General features: G+C 41.0%; 1 protein-coding gene across 30 annotated transcripts in view; it reads right to left on the reverse strand.

Moving 5' to 3' along the window:
- Window positions 1–18,741, reverse strand: part of MYCBP2 (MYC binding protein 2) — a 130,829-nt gene that overhangs the window by 78,781 nt on the left and 33,307 nt on the right. For 27 of the 30 annotated variants that reach the window (XM_060273333.2, XM_088667503.1, XM_088667497.1 and 24 more), the window contains exons 16-20: window positions 16,427–16,572; window positions 15,543–15,644; window positions 11,362–11,469; window positions 1,430–1,549; window positions 176–257 (exon numbers count right to left, since the gene is read on the reverse strand). In XM_060273333.2, the coding sequence (XP_060129316.2) occupies window positions 176–257; window positions 1,430–1,549; window positions 11,362–11,469; window positions 15,543–15,644; window positions 16,427–16,572 (558 nt within the window). The remainder of the gene's footprint in view (window positions 1–175; window positions 258–1,429; window positions 1,550–11,361; window positions 11,470–15,542; window positions 15,645–16,426; window positions 16,573–18,741) is intronic. The other 3 variants (XM_060273339.2, XM_060273338.2, XM_088667505.1) reach the window with 1 other exon arrangement.

An 18,741-nucleotide genomic window follows, 5' to 3' on the forward strand; every position in this document is an offset into this window, starting at 1 on the left:
TGTATATCACTCACACGAAAGCATCAAATATTAAAGGCTAGATGTGATAACATTATATCGCTTTGCTGTCATGGGGAAAATTCCTATTACCTTCAAAATGCAAAACAGAAAGTACTCTACAAACAGAATAAAGATGCAATGATTTCATACTTAAAACACATTTATAGTCACATACCTGGAATTAACGTCTCCATGTCCAAGCTGCCCATGCTGCCCATATCCAAATGTGTAAACATCTCCATTCTCCATCAGAACAACTAAGGGTTAAAATGCGGGGTTTTAAAAGTTTGCGCTTTTTACAAGTCTTCCCAGCATGAAATCTTTCCATTGTACCCAGTAAAAAAAAGAATGGGATGCTTTCTTGTTTTTTCAGCATTTGATGCAAAAATCATTCGGATGACATATAATTTGGCAAATCAAAAAATTCCTTGAAGAACAGCTGGATAGATGTTAGCATGAACAAACCATGTGTTGCTTCTAAAACAGGGGTGAGGATCCAGAGACCCACTGGCCAGATACAATCCCTAGGTCTCTCCATCTGGTCAACTCCATCCCCTCCATGCACACCCCCTGGCAGGTTTTAGGCTTAGCAAAAGCTTTATTAGAGTTCCCCTCCCCCCAAGTCTAATAGGGGGGCGGGGGGCATGGCCAGGGTTACTGCAGACAGGGTGCCCTCCTCATGAACTCCAACACCCTCACCAAAAACAGATCCCCTCCAGGCATTTAGGCTTGACAACAACTATTGGTGGCAATGAAGACTATTGCATGGGGGAGGGGGAAACGGCACCTACAATCTCCAAGAAAACTGCCCTCCCCAGTCAGCAGTTAGGTTTGAAAAACAGCAAAATTGGGTTTTTTTTTAATCTAACTACTAAGGTGAGAGGAGTGAAAGCACGTATGTGTGCACTGCATGCGTCTTGTGTACGCATACGAGTGTTCGCACGCTACATGGATTAGTGGGTGTGGCATGCATGCAGTGTGTATGAGTGGTTATGTGAGAAGGCAAGGCCCACTTTGGCTTTGTCTGCTCTTGTTTTGCCCTCCCTCCCCCCCCCCATCTGCTGGCATGTGGCGTCCAGAGGGCTGATCAAGAATAAGGATGGGAAACTAAAACTCCCATTGTTTCCTTACTTATTGGCCATGCTTGCTGGGACCAATGCGAGTTGGAAGTACAACAATTAGAGGGCCATAGGTTGCCCATCCTTTGCCAAAAGGGAATGCCTCCATAAGGAGAATGGAGTTCCCCCACCCCTATTCTACAGGCATCAAGTATCATTTTAAAAACTGAAATGTGCATCTCGTTTATTTAATGTACGTAAGTATACCACGAGCTCCCAAAGCTTTCTGAGGAAGATATGATTGATTGAAACTCTTACAACTAACTCTGGCAAAATGAAGTCAACATGACATAAATGTTTCCATTCTCTACCTGAATGGTGAAATCCACAGCTAACTTGTACTGCTCGGAGTTCACAGTCAAAGCGGACTGTCCCAGGTGGGTAGGTTGTGATTTTGCTGGCATCCTTCTCACTCCTGTCTCCACTTCCATCTACAAACACAATGCACAATTATACCCCATACCATTCCTCAATAAGTGGAAGGAGCAGTGAGCAATAGCATAACAACTGAAAGGATTAAGCAGTGCAGGTAAAAGTTTGGGCACATGGGTTATTACAATATTGGTGACTATGAAAAATCAGAAGACAATAACTGTCAGTTCTTCAGTGGTAAACTGATATTCTTCTAAAATAAGACTTTTAAATGTTACAGGGAACATTCAGCAGGTTCAGCAAAATCCATATTACTTAATTCAGTAATGTTAAAGGCAAAAAATCCCCAAACTTCCCAACCTATATTTGAAGAAATTAGGAACTTCAGAATCACATGTATGTAAATTGTATGTAAATTGATAATGTTTCAAAATGATATGTTGTTTAAAAATTGGATGGATACATAAAACTGTTGCTTGTGTTTAAAGGATGCTGCAATTAAAATGCAAGAATATGTGAGAAGCGGTTTTGCTTTCTTTTCAAATATGTAGCAATTACACCACCATGCCCAGTTCACACGTACAAAATAAAGTAACGCTTGATTTAAACAAGCAAGCAGTGGCTGCTGTTGAGATAAATATTTAAGCTTGAGTTTTGTAATGGCCACACTAATCCAACTGCATTACAAAGAAGGGTGAGAGTCATTCCAAGGAAATGTAGCATCATAACTAACAGGATATTATTATTCAGTGTATGTTATGTTCACATTTCAAGGGCGGCATCCAAGGAAGTGCTTCTGTCAGCACAGGGACCTTCAGCTGAGCCACAGAACCCGCCCCCCTATTTCCCCGTGTGCCCCCTAGGGATTTTGTGGTTCCCCCAACCCTCCATAGTAGTTATGCAGTGGAGACAAGAGGGGAACTTCCATCTGAGAAGCAGAAATCATTGTGCCAGCCTAAGCACTTAGTTAGATACACCACCAAGTTTTGATTAATTCCTCTATTTACAACAGAACTAAAATAGCCCCTACGAACAAAAAAAGTGCACCCTTAATCTCAGCTCCACAAATTAAAGCTGGCCACCACTGACTGATTTATCAGCTAAAGATTCAATGATTAAACCAATTAAAGCATGCAATCCTAGTAATTGGGGCTGCAATGCAATTATGCATTTTGCATTAAAAAAATTCTCTTTTATGGTTTTATTTGTAAAATGCCTAATAAAGGTTTGATAAGTAGCAATGCACTTAAAGGGATCTTGATCAATAAATCAAAGGAGTGTTGTACATCAATTACATGGGTATACATTTTCATTTGACTAAAACAGTAGTTTAGATGGGGGAGGGGAATACTTTTTTGTCAAGTTCTGCTTTTCAATTGTTTTAAATAGAAGTACTTTTCTGAGTATGGCAAAATGTAAAGGAAAAACAAACAGGGCCACATGCAGCCATCGAAGAATCAAAAGTTATTTTTATCAAATGTATGCAGTGCAGTGGGGTGGAGGAGAAACTTCAATAGATTTCAGCAATGTTTGCTACAAATCTAAGAAACCGAAGGCTTGCCAAGGTCACGGGATAGGGCTTTGAAGCCATAACCTATGGGCCATGGTTGATAACCCTTCCTTCCTTTCAAGGACCCATCCTACTCTCCGTTTTTTGTTGTTACTTCCATGTCAGCAAATAAACAGAGGTTTCTACAAAACAGAACATGTGAGAAAACATTTGCTAGCACACAAATTTATATAATCCTATAATTTATATAATTCTGGAAAAAAAATGTTGAGGGGTACTCTCATCTTCCTACTCATATTGAAATACTGCCCCTCAATGTGGCCAAACTTAGATTCACAAACTGTTTAGGGGTATGCGTACCCCTGAGTACCCCCAGGAAAAAAAATCACTGATATAATCTATCCCATGAACGGAAACTGGGCTGAAAGACTGGAACTTTCTGGCACAGAACACACATGACTCTCAATGAACAATCCATTAATACCAACACTCCAAATTCAAGCAACTAAACTTGAATTCTATGTTTAAAAGGGTCAGTTGCAACAGTAATTCCCCCTGCCCCAAGGGCAAAAAAAGAGACAGAAATACCAGAGAGTGGGAACTGCAGGCCAACTACCGGTAACTTTTCAGGGGAGATGAAATCAAGTACAGTGAGACCAAAGCACAGTAAAAAGGCCTCACAACTGAACATGCACAACCAAGATCCGTGTTAAGGAAATTAAACGTTTTCTGGAATTTAAGCAAAAGGTAAACTGCACTGAAAAGTCTGTGTGAGAGGAAAAAGTCAGGGGTTCAAACTGGGTCTTCAAAACTTGAAGGTTTCTAAAGCCCACTTCATACCTATATTTTGTTCAGTGTAAAAAATGTTTGATGCATCTGGCCATTTACAACTATTTTCTACAGGTGTGTAAAACTGTCTTTGCAGGGTGAAAGGCAATTAAAGGGATGGGAAAGAGGAGCAGAATACTCAAAATGGTCAGCTGGTGTACAGAAAGGAAGGCAGAAATGGGGGTGGGTGTACCGTAGTTCAAATTCTGACTACAGTAATGAAGCCTGCTGGATGGGCACAATAGAGCTCTCAGAATCCAGTTTTGTGGATAAAACTGGATAAACTCGCATGCATTTATTTCTTTATTGCATTGGCACCATATATGGCAGAAAAGGATCCTGCTGTATTTTAAGACACAAAACTTCAAATTCTTGCATTAACCTACAGAAACTGAAATCCAGTTTGCTTCAGAGATGCATCCTTGACCTTCAACTGAATCTATATAACTAAGCCAGCTATATCCTACAGTAAATGGTTTGCTGGTTTAAGTACTACTAAATCTGTACCTATATCTCAACACTAAATTCTTATTCTTCACAGTCTGCAACAATGGTTTGGGTCCTAACAACACTTAGTAAATGCAAAACGTCACATATTGATGACACGTAATACAGGATGAGAATAGCCACTATACAAAGCATTGCCTGTGGTTGACAGCGTAAGAATTTTCTCTGGATTCAGAAAAGCCCACTTTCATTGCACTGGAGTACCTTCCAGCCATCAGCCAGCTAGAACAGGGTGGACCAATAGGCGGCCCTCAATGCCTTTTTAAGAGGCCCTCAGCAACATTTGAAGCCCCTCCCCAGCCCTTGCACTACCTTCCCAAAGTTGGGTAAGCGAGGCACTGGGCACTGGGAAGGAGGCATGAGGGCTTTGACAGGGTCCTAAAGTACTCCTGCCTCCTTCTTCCCAAAGCCTAGTTAGTGCTTTCCCAATTTGACCATCGGTCCATCATAATCAATCTTATCTATACTGCGGCTCCCCAGCATTACAGGAAGGAGTTAACCAGAATACGAAGGACTAAATCTGGAAACTTCTGCATGCAAGCCATGCAAATTATTCGCTGAACTATGGCTGCTTTGCATTTTCAATTGCTTACAGTTGAGTCAAACTACGTATATAAAGTAACATATTTATTGATGAAATAGATTTCTGGAAAGACAAACTGACTAATCAAAGTTGGCTTTCCCAGCACAGCTTATAATTATGAAATGTGTTTGTGCTCTTTGTATTTTATATTACAGCCAAGTTAACTACACAATAACATCGATCCACTTGTTGAATTATGCAACTTTCAATATATTATAATTTTAAAGAGTAGTCTTCATTTTAAAAGTGTCTAGGCTTTATCAAACTCTATTTCTCAGGTGCTACATGTTTGGTTTCATCACTATTTATATTCAGTTGTTGAATACATTAGACATGTTGCACAGAAACTCAAGTCCATTTCTTCAAGAATGAACTTTCACATCAGTCGAGTCGAAACAATTATGCCGATTTTAATAGTCACTAGAACTATGCAAACTGAGCATTTAGAATTTAAAAACAGATGTTTCTTAACAGCTCCATGCCTTTATTCAAAAATATATATATCCTTCTTCAACCCTGAAATGATGCACATCTGTTTACTGCAAGTGAAGACTATGAACACACTCACATACACTCTTCACTACTTTAATTGTTTTAGGAAGGTCTCGAGCCTTATGGTTAATTATAAGAAACAGAAGCTTTATGTTTTAAAATTTCTCCAAGAGATCAAAAATTATTCTCTGACCTCATGGAAATTACTGTTTGTCCTAAACAGGTGTCCAAATACAGTACATCCAAACTTAAACAAACTGACTGATTTGGAACACAGAGCAGATATGAACTGGTGGAGCAAACTGCAGCTTCCCAGATGACATCCCTCCCCAACCCAACATTCCTATTCAATGTATTACATGCCTGTTTTTTGTCCTTAATGGTATGTTACCACTAATACTTTACTTGCTACTATTATGAAACAGCAGAAGTTTTTTTAAAAAAATAAATAAATAACATTTTTTGCTTTTGAGCTATCAAACCATTGTTAAGAGCTTGGGGGTTACAATAATTGTGAGTGATTTCCACGTGTCAGGGAGATTTGCAAGCCAGAATTCCATTAAACAACAAAATTTCCATATAATGTTTATAGAATTCATTAATAAAATGGTCATGGCACAGTGATTTACTAGTTTTAAGAGAACTAATCACTTCTTAGATCTCTTTGAATTAGTGATATTTTAATTAAGCCCACATCTCTCCTCTCCTGTTAATTACTTAATTTGTATTTTAGATAAGTAAAGCTTAAATTACTTTGGTCTCAGTATGTCCTGATGCATACCATTGCTCATAGAAAGTTGCAAAGGCCTCAAAGATCTCCACTGGATTCCAAGTTCATGTACTGTACCATTGCTTAACTGAATTTTACTTACAGCATGCTTCTTCCTCCCCCCCTCTTTTTTTTTTTTTTTTTTTTGCTTTGCTTTATTGCATTTGCTAACAACCAAGATTCCCTACTCCCATATTCATAAAATCTGTTTTGTATAGGTAAAGGTAAAGGGACCCCTGACCATTAGGTCCAGTCGTGACCGACTCTGGGGTTGCGCGCTCATCTCGCATTATTGGCCGAGGGAGCCGGCGTATAGCTTCCAGGTCATGTGGCCAGCATGACAAAGCCGCTTCTGGCAAACCAGAGCAGCACATGGAAACACCGTTTACCTTCCCGCTGTAGCGGTTCCTATTTATCTACTTGCATTTTGACATGCTTTCGAACTGCTAGGTTGGCAGGAGCTGGGACCAAGCAACGGGAGCTCACCCCCGTCATAGGGATTCGAACCGCCGACCTTCTGATCAGCAAGCCCTAGGCTCAGTGGTTTAACCACAGCGCCACCTGGGTCCCACCTGTTTTGTATAGAGTAGATCAATCATGGCTGTGGACATTCAGAAACTTCAATTCTTTACTTTTCATCTCTAATTTCCTAAATATATTTTTGAGCCAGATTCACCATATTTTGTCAATAATTCAGCTCTTTACTGTACTAGATCCGTTTTTTGTTGCCTATTCCTATATTTAATGGCGGATTCCTCTGAAGCACACCTTACGTATTGTAGCCTTCACTGTCTCCCACTGTGTGGTAAGAGAAATATTTGTTGTATTGTTTTGAGAAAAGTAAGGAAGTAAGCTATCTTGTATTTTGTCTGCAGAGTAGTCAAAGCTTGACCATTTTTTCAAGGCAGTCATTTCTACTGAAACTGGAATGTGATCAGAAATGCTTGTCTCCCCTATGCTTACCCTACGTACAGCTGGCAACAGACCCTCCAAGAGAATCACAGTTGGCAAATGGAATGTGGAGCAATGATCTGCAGGATGACTCTCAAACCAGACATCCCACAAATCACATTTTCTAATCAAGTGTAGCAATTTAATTTTATTTTTCTGTAAATACTTAACTAAGTTGGGCTGCCAATTATTTTCTAAAGTTGTTAATTTTAAGGTTTGAGTGAGCCATTCTTTGAGATCTTGCCACCTTGCATTTGCTTGGAAGGGCCTGGTTCATTCATTTCTAGAGGTTGAAATTTTGAAATTCCATTCTTTACCTTTCGAAGTGCCAGGCACCAGGTGCCAAGGAGTATGGGTCACATTAGGGGCTTTGATCACCATGGGAGCAGTGTTTATAACTGGAGGAAACCAAAGCTAGATGCAGCTCTTCTGAAGTTTGGCTAGCCATGAGCCCAATCTGATAAAGTTCTGAGCTGTATTTTTCTGACTGGCTTTTGACTGTTCAGGAAACATCGAGACATTTGTGAGTGACAGGCACTCTGAATCTGCTCACTATAGCATGACTAAATCCATCAATCCATGCAAAACATATGCGGATAGCCCTTTGGCCACTCCCCTTCATTCTCAAATCACATCCTCCCTCTCGGACTTACAAACTGTCCACAACTAGCTACTGTAAAAGAGGTGCATACTGAACACACACTTAAGCTCACCATCACCAACTGTATTCTTTTGAATCTCATTGCCATTCAACTCCCACCTTTTAGTTTTCTCCTTTATATGCCTGCAAAACTAAGAGTTAATGCATCTGACAAAGCAAGTGGACTTCAGATTCAGGTAGGTAGCTGTGCTGGTCTGACACAGTCGAAATAAATAAAAAAAATCTACCCTTCTGAGAAAAAACCCACCCCATCCTCCCACTATATATACAGGTCTGGCAACTTCTGTTTCAGTGTATCTGAAGAAGTGTGCATGCACACAAAAGCTTACACGCAGAAAAACCTTATTTGGTCTCTAAGGTGCTACTGGACAATTTTTTAATTTTTTAATTTATTTCAAGTGGACTTCAGTCCATGAAACCTTCTGCCATAACAAATCTGTTAAGTCTTTAATGTGCTATAGCACTCCTTATTGTTTTTACTTGGAATTAAGTTCTTGGATTGAAAGTTTTTAATTACTGAGACTGAATGGAGTTCATAGTCCTTGAACACAAAACTCCACTCAGTTAGCCAAAGCTTTCTTCATTTCAACACTGTAAGTTTTGGTCCAGAGGGAAACTCGTTTTGTTGATCCTATGTTACACTACTGGGAGTTAATAAAAGAAAAGAAATTCAAATGAAATAGTCTCTTAATTCCAATGGGAATATTCTAAAATTTAGGTTTCCCTCTCAACAGGCTAAATCCACAATCCTAACTAACCCTACTTACTTGGGAGTAATCCACACCAGTTCAGTAGGACTTACTTTTGAATAGACATGGTTAAGGCAGAGCTATAAAATCCAAGCAGGGAAGCCTAACTGTTTTGTGAATCTATCATTTGTTTCAATATCATTTGGGTCAAGTGAAATGGAATTTCCAAGTGTTCAAACTTGACTCAGCTGTGTAGAGACAGCTCTCAACTGCAAGTATTTACATCCATAAAACCAAGCTGCTAAAGTTAATGAAATTATGCAACAATGACTTGTTATAGGCTTTCCTTATCAGATAATGATAAGCATGCATGCTTCTGAGTTTAAGGCATTTACACAGAATTCTTAGGGAAAGGATTAAGGTACAAAATAAATAATCAACTGTGGGGCTGATTTAAAGCCTGCAATATATTGGTCGCTCACTAGAGCGTCAGCCAGCTTAAACATCAAAAGCCTTTTTTTTATATATAAAAAAATCACTATTCAAAAATATTTTCTTGATACCAGCAAGGCTAATGCAGAAGGAAATGGGAACTGCTGTTGCTGCTTCACCTTCAGACTCCTGCTGTCTGCTGCTTTTTTGTTTACGGAACTGAAGCACCAGATCTGCCGGGAGAATGGAAAGATGGAGAGCAGGCTGACCAGCATGTGCTGCCTACTCTTTCGGACTGCAAGGCTCAGCTCCTCTGCGCAGCAGCTGCCCTCCATAAAATTACCCAACGTGCAATTCTCCATGTGAGCACTGCATGCTGGGTATCTTACAGAAGGCAGCTGCTGCACAGAGGAGCTGAATCAAAACCGAAAAGGTCACGTGTGCCAGGCTCCTGGTGGGTAGAGGGTCAACCAATGAGTAGTTCAAGCTCATGGGTCCTTGGTCAGTGCTCCATCTGCCCCCATTGCTGTCCCTGCTTGTTCCTATGCTGTTTGTGTGCTTGTCTACCACTCTCGCCACATTCAGTGGTAACACAAAGAGCTTCACACACACCACCACCACCACCACGATATCACATGGATTTAAACCACTAGGAATCTTCCTGATCCTGTATGTTAAAACCATGTTTTCAATATGAGTTCAACATCTAGAGCCCATGTTCAAACAGAACAACAACTGTACAACTGAAATTAGGTGAATGTGGAGTGCCTGTGCTTCCTTCCCCTACCACTGACACAGCCACACACAATATATGGATATACGGTAGATATAGATAGATAGATTTGCAGGAGGGATGCCTATTCTACACTTATTAAAAGGTTATACATTTCAGGATACTGAGTAATAATAACAATACTGTAATCATTTTATTATTTATAGCTGTTCCTGGCCACACGTTGCTATGGCTCAGAAAGAGAAACATGCCCACGTGTATTCTGTTAAGTCCCCCCAAGCCACCCCAACCCTGGCCCTCCTCCACTCAGCACCCCCATTCCTCACCCCAGCCGCATGACATCATGACACCCCTCTCTCTGGTCCCTCCGCTGCGTGACGTCATCTTCCTCCCGCATGATGGCACCCGTCACCCCGACCCCTCTCTCTCCCACCCGCACACCCCATGTGCTTCTTGGGAAGGGCCTGGCCTGTCCCCCTGGCTGGGCAATGCCATGCTTTTGTGATGTCACAATTAGTCTGCAGCCAATGGGAGCATCCTCAGCTGTGTTGCTTTAAATGGGTAAGGAACTTCCCCAATCGGTCAAGAACTTTCGGAGAGCATAGATTAGTACCGAACAGACATTTACATTTTTATTTATACAGATATCCTCCAATCTGACTGGGTTGCCCCATGCACTCTGGGCAGCTCCCAGAAAAATATAACACAATAAAACATCAAACATTAAAAACCTCTCTAAACAGGGATGCCTTCTATGGGAAGTCATATAATAGTTTATCTCTTCGACATACGATGGGAGGGTGTTCCACAGGGTGGGCACCACTACTGAGAGAGCCCTCTGACTGGTTCCCAGCAACTTTACAGGGAGGGAACTGCCAGAAGGTCCTGAGAGCTGGATCTCAGTGTGCAGGCTGGGTGGTAGGGGTAGAGATCCTCCTTCAGGTATCCAGGGCTGAGGCCATTTAGGGCTTTAAAGCAGCACCAAGTAAGTAGTAGTGAGGCAAGTATTCTTTATGAGTTAGGACCTGACCTGAATAACCTAGAGCAGGTGTAAGCAGTCTACAGCCCATGAACTCTCTCTAAACCAATGGGTCATTTTTCACCTGCATTGCCACTGCAAGCTCTGTTGCTACCAGTAGCAGATGGCATGGCAGGCAGCAACACTTGCCTTACTTCCCAACAACTGAGTTGATGCTGCTCAGTGGGAAGTGGAAGGGCAGGGGGGTAGGGGGCAAACCCCACCATGCTACCCCACCATGTTGTCCACTACTGCTTGCTATGAAAAACACAAGTGCTTCCTTCAAGGTCAGACGGGAATGCCAGTTTCCCAACAATGGTTGCTATCAGTTTCAGGATTTCAAAGTACACCATGTAGACAAAAATATGTATTTTATATCCAGCCAGCATATAGTCACCAATCCTACGAGAAGGAATTCTTTGGTCTTACTCCCATTTTTCATTAAGAAAACAAAGTAATGAAACAAGGGCATGCATTAAAGGAAAGGGAAATTAAAATGAAAGTGATGCACATTTTCACATATTCTCACGGGAAAAACAACTCAACATTAAAAATGTGTTTTTCTTTCTCCTCAGGTTACTGAAGATTAGCCAGAAGAGACAGTAAGTTTTGTGAACTTCTTTTAATACCCAGTGGATAGAAAAATAACTTTAAGAATAGGTGTAAGTCCACCCCAGTCAATAAGGAAGACCAAATACCTTTATGCTTGTCCCGGTTATGCTTTAGCTGTGTTGGATGGGGTCTTATTCTGGCTAGAGCCTGCTCTCGATGGTTCATAAAAATAGGACCAGGAAATACAAGGGGGCCTGAGAAGAAAATTTTTTGCACATGCATAGGAAAGCTCACAAAATGGAAACTGTGTTCAACAAACAAAAAAGAATCAAATTAAAAGCATGGAAAGGATGCAGTAATCAATACTCAATATTTCATACTTTTGGAACAGATATCAAAATCAAATTAGAATCTGAGTACATCTGAAATCTTACATAATGACACAAGAGTAAAACACTGTGGTCTTGTTGGGTATGAATACTGGATCTCAGTTTACCCCCTCCCCAATCAGTTTTTCCCCCTCTCGCAAATAAAGCCAATACACATCAATCCTAAATGTACAAACTATTTTCTCCAACCGGAAAAAGACTGTAAATTTGAAGCTAAGCAGGCGTCATATGCCAACATACATTGAGCGACCAGACCTGCACTGGACCTGCCTAATATATGTTTAATATAGTATAAGAATATGGTCATATACAAAGATCCTGGTCTGTTTGATTGAGGTCTTTGACACCTATCAAAATAATAGGGATCAATCAGGCCTATGCACAAAGATTTCTATTCTACTATGTCTGTCAATGACTAGACATCAGGCAGGTCTGAACATGGGTAGTCAACAGAATGAAGTCAGCTCACAATATCCCAATCTCTCTCCTGTGGGTAGGATCCATCTCACAGGGCAACATGACTATTATGCAAGTATTTTGTTGGCAAAATAATATTTTATTGTTGATGTTGATGTTATTATGTTGATCAACATCATCAACAACAATAAAGAAATTTATTATTTTTTATACCCCACCCATCTGGCTACATCAAAGCAAACTGACTCCAAAATCTTGTACTACAGAATGCAGTATGGAAAAATAAACATTATTTATTACCTGCATGGTTACCGATTTAAGCACAATCACTATACAGTGGTACCTCGGTTTTTGAACGTAATCCATTCTGGAAGACCGTTTGACTTCCGAAACATTCGAAAACCAAAGCATGCATTTCCGGAAGCCACAAAACCCCAAAAGGAGGTACAGTACAGTGGTACCTCGGTTTATGAACACAATTGGTTCCGGAAGTCTGTTCATAAACTGAAGCGTTCATAAACTGAAGCGAACTTTCCCATTGAAAGTAATGGAAAGTGGATTAATCCATTCCAGACAGTCCGTGGAGTACTTAAACTGAAGCGTTCATAAACTGAAGCGAACTTTCCCATTGAAAGTAATGGAAAGTGGATTAATCCGTTCCAGGCGGGTCCGCGGAGTACTTAAACTGAAATGTTCATAAACTGAAGCATGGGTGTAATTGGTTCCGGAAGTCTGTTCATAAACTGAAGCGTTCATAAACTGAAGCGAACTTTCCCATTGAAAGTAATGGAAAATGAATCAATCCGTTCCAGATGAGTCCGCGGCGTTCATAAACCGAAAATTCATAAACCGAGGTGTTCATAAACCGAGGTTCCACTGTACTTTTAACAATTGTGAAGCGGGAATTGTAAAACTACTGATCAAGAGCCCTAGACAAGTTTATCTAAACACCAAAAGCCTGGATATTTTGTTATTTTCTCTGAAAGAGAAAGATATAAAATATCAGGAGAGTTGGGCTGTGAGAAAGACCAGTCCAGGAGTCCTTTGCTCCTTCCACTGCTGATTATAATCTATCAGCTCCCTGGCCTTCTCAGTGCCACATGTGCTGATCTGTAGGTGACCTAGAGAAACCTGTTATGCTGCATGTCTTTTTTGTTGTTTTTTTAAAGATATGTTACAATCAAACGGTAAGACGGGTTTTTCCAGAAGATATACTGCCAGAAGTTTTGGTTTCATGCATTTACTTAATACTATCTATTTATTTGATTTATATACTGCCCGTCAACATAAGATCTCAGGACGGTTCTTCCTGGAATACTAATGCCACAAAACATGATGCAGAGGAATGTGCACCTAGAACAACAACACAGGAGGTCTCAGATCTTGCAATACTTGGTAATGGTTTCATGTTGTCTACTTCCTCACAGTAAAAACAAATGAAGCAGTTGACAAATGCACATTGAGTCCATTCTAAAGAGAATGGACAAAAGGACACACTCTGCCCAATACAAAAATCCCCAAATCCTTAAATATGCCATTCCTTTTTAGAAGACTATCAACCGAGTTTCTTGCAAGTCTCATGCCTGAACAGACCAATCAGTAATAATTTCAGATCACTTCATTCCTCCTTTACTGTGCAGAGGTGTCCTGCCACTTACTACCCTTACCAAAAATCGTTAAAATTATATACTTTTATCTTAAAAACCAGCTATTTTGTTCCTTCATAATAATCTGATATGTATTCAAATACCCACATAAAAAAGCAAACTCTGCACTAAAAAAGTGAGTAAAAATATTAAGCACTGCTTGGGTGCATGCGATTAATATTGAAACACAGCGTTGGCCCGTTCTACTTTAACAGACACACTGGTGTTTTTTCTAGTTCTTAAAACGTTACATGATAAGTATTCCTCCTTGATATATAGTCTTACAACTCACATGATTATGAGAACAGTGGTGTCGCAAGGGAGTGGGGGGGATGCACCCCGGGTGCCATGTCTGGGGGGGGTGACAAGGCAGCACCCTGCAAGCAGCCATCGCGCCGCCGCAGTCGCATGTGGAGGATCCTCCATTCGCGGCTGTAGCCGCGAGCAGAGGATCCTGCCACCGTCCGTACAGCGCTCGAGCAGTGCCGACAGCAAACCGCTATGTACAACGCACGCACAGTGTCATACACATGTGCTATATGTAGCAGCACTGCACATGCGCTGTACATAGTGGTTTGCTGCCGACGCCACCCGAGTGCTGTACGGACGGCGGTGGGATCCATCCCTCCGTTGCTACCACAGCTGCAAGTGGAGGATCCCTCTGCTGCCGCTGCAGCCACAAGCAGAGGACACCACCACCGTCCGTATGGCACTTGGGGGCGCCGGTGGCAAACCGCTACGTACACCGCATGTGTGGTGTTGCACACGCCACGCATGCGTCGTATGTAGCAGCGCCATGCATGCGTCAGACGTAGCAGCGCAACACGTGCACAGCTGGCAGTTTGCCCCGCCCGGGGTGTCTGTTAGCCTTTGTTCGCCCCTGTAAGAGAAAGCAGGTTCTCATGGTATAATTTTGTTTGGGTACTAAGAACAAAATACACTAACTGTGCCCACTGTGAAGGTGCACACACACACACACACATAATTTGACCCTTTCCTCATCAATACACACAGAAGTGAGACCCAAATCCTTTCCCAGACATGGTTTCTTGGTATTTTAAAAGAAAAACACACAGTGCTCTATCACAGCTGGCCTACTGCATTTGCAGCATTCTATCAGTCTATGCCACAGAACAAAAATGAAAGATGATCCTAAGACAATCTAAAGACAAATTCAGAAATTGTAAAATATTTCATGCTCAACTATAGTGTTCTGAACATAAAGAATATAACACTGTCATTAAGAAAGGGAAATCCTTCATTTGCCTAGAAGACAAGCAAACTAATCTTCATGCACTGGTACCCTGCATGTTGATATAAGAGCAAAACCCAGCATATCTGTCTTTAAATCCTCATTCCATCTGCCAAATCCACAAACTCAATGCACTTTAAGTAGTTCATCTTTTGCTTTAAAAAAAGGAAACGAAATAGGATGTGCCAACATAACTCTACCTATTAGTTTCGGAACCCATTGAAGCCCTAAGTACCTAATAAACTCTTGAACTAATGATAGCAGTATTTATGGGAGACCAAAAAGTACTGTCTTCCTTACAGAGCCACCTCCCCGCTCCTCTTGCTGTTTTAGATGTTTCAGATCACACAGAAAAGGTTCATCTTGGGGGGAAGTAGATTCCAAGTTTTTGCAGTAGCCCAAGAAGATAGATTTAGCTATTTGTTGTGGAAAGAGGTCAGCCTCTGTGACTCTGTTCTCCACAAAAGCCCAACAAAGCAGCAATGTAATTTCAGACTGGTTTGTAGTCACAGCCCTTCTACATTCATTTCTGGGATTTATAAGCTGATTTTTTTATGACAGTTTATCAGAATTATGTTTATCCACTTAGACTTAAGTCTTAAATAGAAGCTAGTTCTGCTGACCTCTCCCTTCTTCCAATCTGTGCCTCCTGTTCACACGCTGCCGCTTTTCCTCTTGTCGCAACTGGAGGTGTTCTTCGATATTAACTCCAGGCACAGGGACAGCTAGAGAAAAACAGAAAGGGAACTGTGAATTTTCATATTGTCAGCATATTAAATGCACACTACCATATCTAAAGCACTTTAAAAAGAAAGGCTCTGAATCAAAGATATAACTGTGTGAGAGTGCTGTGCTTTGTCTGCTATCTGCATGACGAAAAAACAATTTTAGGAATAGAAGGGGGATCACTCTATTAACCAATTCTCTGTTCCTGCCGTTGCTTCTAAGTTGCACTGTACTGAAGTGTCCCCCAACTGTCTGGAGCTGGGTGTTTTTTCTGAAACTTTTTTTACTAAAGGAAAAATTGGAAAGACTAAGAAACAAATTAAAACACCCTAAAGAAATATTCTCTTGGCAGATGAGTGAAATGCTTTTTAATACAAAGTTTTATTCCCACAACACTTTTATTTTTTCTCAGGAAAAATATGGGGCAGGGAGACACCCATGTTAGTCATACTCTGAATAGACCCTTTGAAATCAATGTATTTAAGTCAAAGTTACTTAAATCCACTGGTTTTAATGGGTATACTTTGAGTACGATCTAGATTTATATCACCCAGGTTTCAAATTGTCCAGAAATTTAACATCTCTGGCTCAAGAGTAAATTTCATCCCAAATTAAAACGCCCAGAGCATATTTAACATTCTTAAATTAAACTACTACATTTAAGTATAGTTCTGGACTGATTTTAAACGCAGCACCAAGTCAGCTCAAGGAAATGACTGGCAACATTAAGCTTAAACCCTTTTCCAAAGGTTTCCATGTTTCCCATTTTCAAATCACTTACCTAGCAGAAGGTCCAGTGGTATCATCTCTTTTACGGCATCAAGAATTCCTCTTTGCCTTGCTTCCTGACCATCTAGTTCTCTAGCACAGGCTTTGCAACACCCACATACAGCACAGCCAGACTCACCAGAACCACAACCGCAGATTCTGAAGAAAGCACAGATATTTCATTAGCCAAAGAGGAAATACTCTCAACACTCATGCATATAACTAAAATCAAAACCCACTTAGCTCTTAACCATGGTTTGCTCATTGTGCCGCAAATATATTTCATACTTCTTCAGTGCTCCCAGACAGAATCAGCAATAATGCCTGTAATTAGTCTTTGGCATCTCAATCCCTGATAAAATTTATTTATTCAAAAGACTTTTAGGCCACATTTAACGTCAAATGCCCTCTCAAGGCAGTTTACAAAGCAAAAGTATACAATCACAACAAAAAACTTACTTAATAAAACAAAACAATTCAAATACAGACTAAAATATATCTGCAAAACACCATCTCAATCAAAGACCAACAAAAACAGATGTGGTAGCTAATTATTTTTAATTTCACAAAAATTTTGATTGGGAAAAAACCTCAAAGTAATTTTAAAGAGTTCTTGTATCCATGTGACCATATCATGTGACTTCCCATTGACAAAGCACTCCAAAAGCACACCATAGAAAATATACACTCCCTAATGCCTGGTGACATGACTGCTCTGAGAGAATACCACGAAAGGAGGGCTATCTTGAGAGCCTTTTAACTCACAAGCGTAAAATCATACCACCTACTCCCATCGTTGAACTTTACAATCCATCACATCACTGCAAGCAAAATTCTATGTGAATAATTCTTTTCTCTCTGTGTACACTATATTTGCACTAGACTAGAATCACACACTTTTCCGAGACTTAAAGGTGGGGACAGGGTGGAGAGTGCCTAAAACCTATAGAATTCATGCTAGCAACTTGCAGATAAGTTTAAAAAAATTATTTATTTATTGTTGTTGCTGCTGCTGCTGTTAGGCAAAGAAGTCCCTTTGGCGAAGGGCTGCCAGTCAGTGGTAGAAAATATGCTTTGCATGCAGAAGGTTCCCAGGTGCAACCTCCAGCATCTCCAGGTAGGGCTAAGATAGAACCCAGTGTGAAAACTTGGGGACACACTGCCTGTAAGTGTAGACACTACTGAGCTAGATGCATAAGGCAGCTAAAGACCACAGAGGTAGAGACTAGGTATGTGCCTAATATTCATGGAGACTCTATCACCAAGAGTCTTGATTGCTCTCCCTTCCTCACCCAGGTGATGCACAGCCAGGCAACATTACTACTGGGGGAGAGAAAGGAGAACCTTGACTGCTCTGTGCAACTCCGCTAGCTGGCTGCGGAAGGCTGGGTCTGCTTTGGCTACTGGCACCTGCTGCAAGTGACGCTGGAGGGGGCAGCAAGAGCTCCAGCCCACTCCTTCCTCTACACAGCCAGGCTCGGCTTCATGTCACCTTTCATCCTGCCCTGTTCCAGTGACCACACTCGCAGACAGACAGCCACAGGCACTGGCCAAAAAGGCAGGGAGAATGAGCAGAGAAGCAAGCACAGGCTCACCCTGCACAATTGAATTCAGGGCACAGAAATCAATGCAGGGGGTTTGGCAAGCAAAGTGAGCATGGAGGCAGAGCCCCCAAGTCCCTAAATATAGGGGCAATTTGTTTTTAAATAGCATAGGTCTGAAAATAAGATTCCTGAGAAAAAATGGAAAATCAAAGTTATGCAAATGTGGAGAGAGCTATGTTTGGATCTGTCAGCAAATAGAAGGATTCTTTTGTTCATGGCAGCCTTTTCATTCATTCAAAGAATCCCACTGGCAGAAAGGGGGAGGTAGCAATTTTAACCAATTTTCCTGCCCCACCCACCCACGTGCTGGAGGGTCTACCAATCCTCCAGAGCAGATTTCTGGAGGATACAGTGGACTAGAGGGGGAAATCAGCAGAAGCCACACACACCCTTTACCGAGGGAAACAAAGTCTGGATCCAAGTGAAAACATTTGCAATGTGTGTGTTTTTGGTGAGTTTTACAGGTATCTGCTGCATGTTAAAACTCAGGTCTTCCTGCTTTTCAAAGCATTGCCATCCAGCACACATATAGGCCTAACTATTAACCAGAAAACAACACATTCCAATCGGTGAAATTAACACAGCTATAAGCAATTCAGAATTTCTTCTTAGACAACAGTATCAGCTATTCTTTTTTTATAAAAAAAACACACCTATATGGGTATGCTTTCTTTCACTGAATAGCAGTGGGGGAGGAGGGTTAGTCCCCTACATAAATTTACAT

The sequence above is a fragment of the Zootoca vivipara genome, chromosome 4 (assembly GCF_965207765.1).
Source record: "Zootoca vivipara chromosome 4, rZooViv2.hap1.1, whole genome shotgun sequence".
Classification (NCBI taxonomy): Eukaryota; Metazoa; Chordata; class Lepidosauria; order Squamata; family Lacertidae; genus Zootoca; species Zootoca vivipara.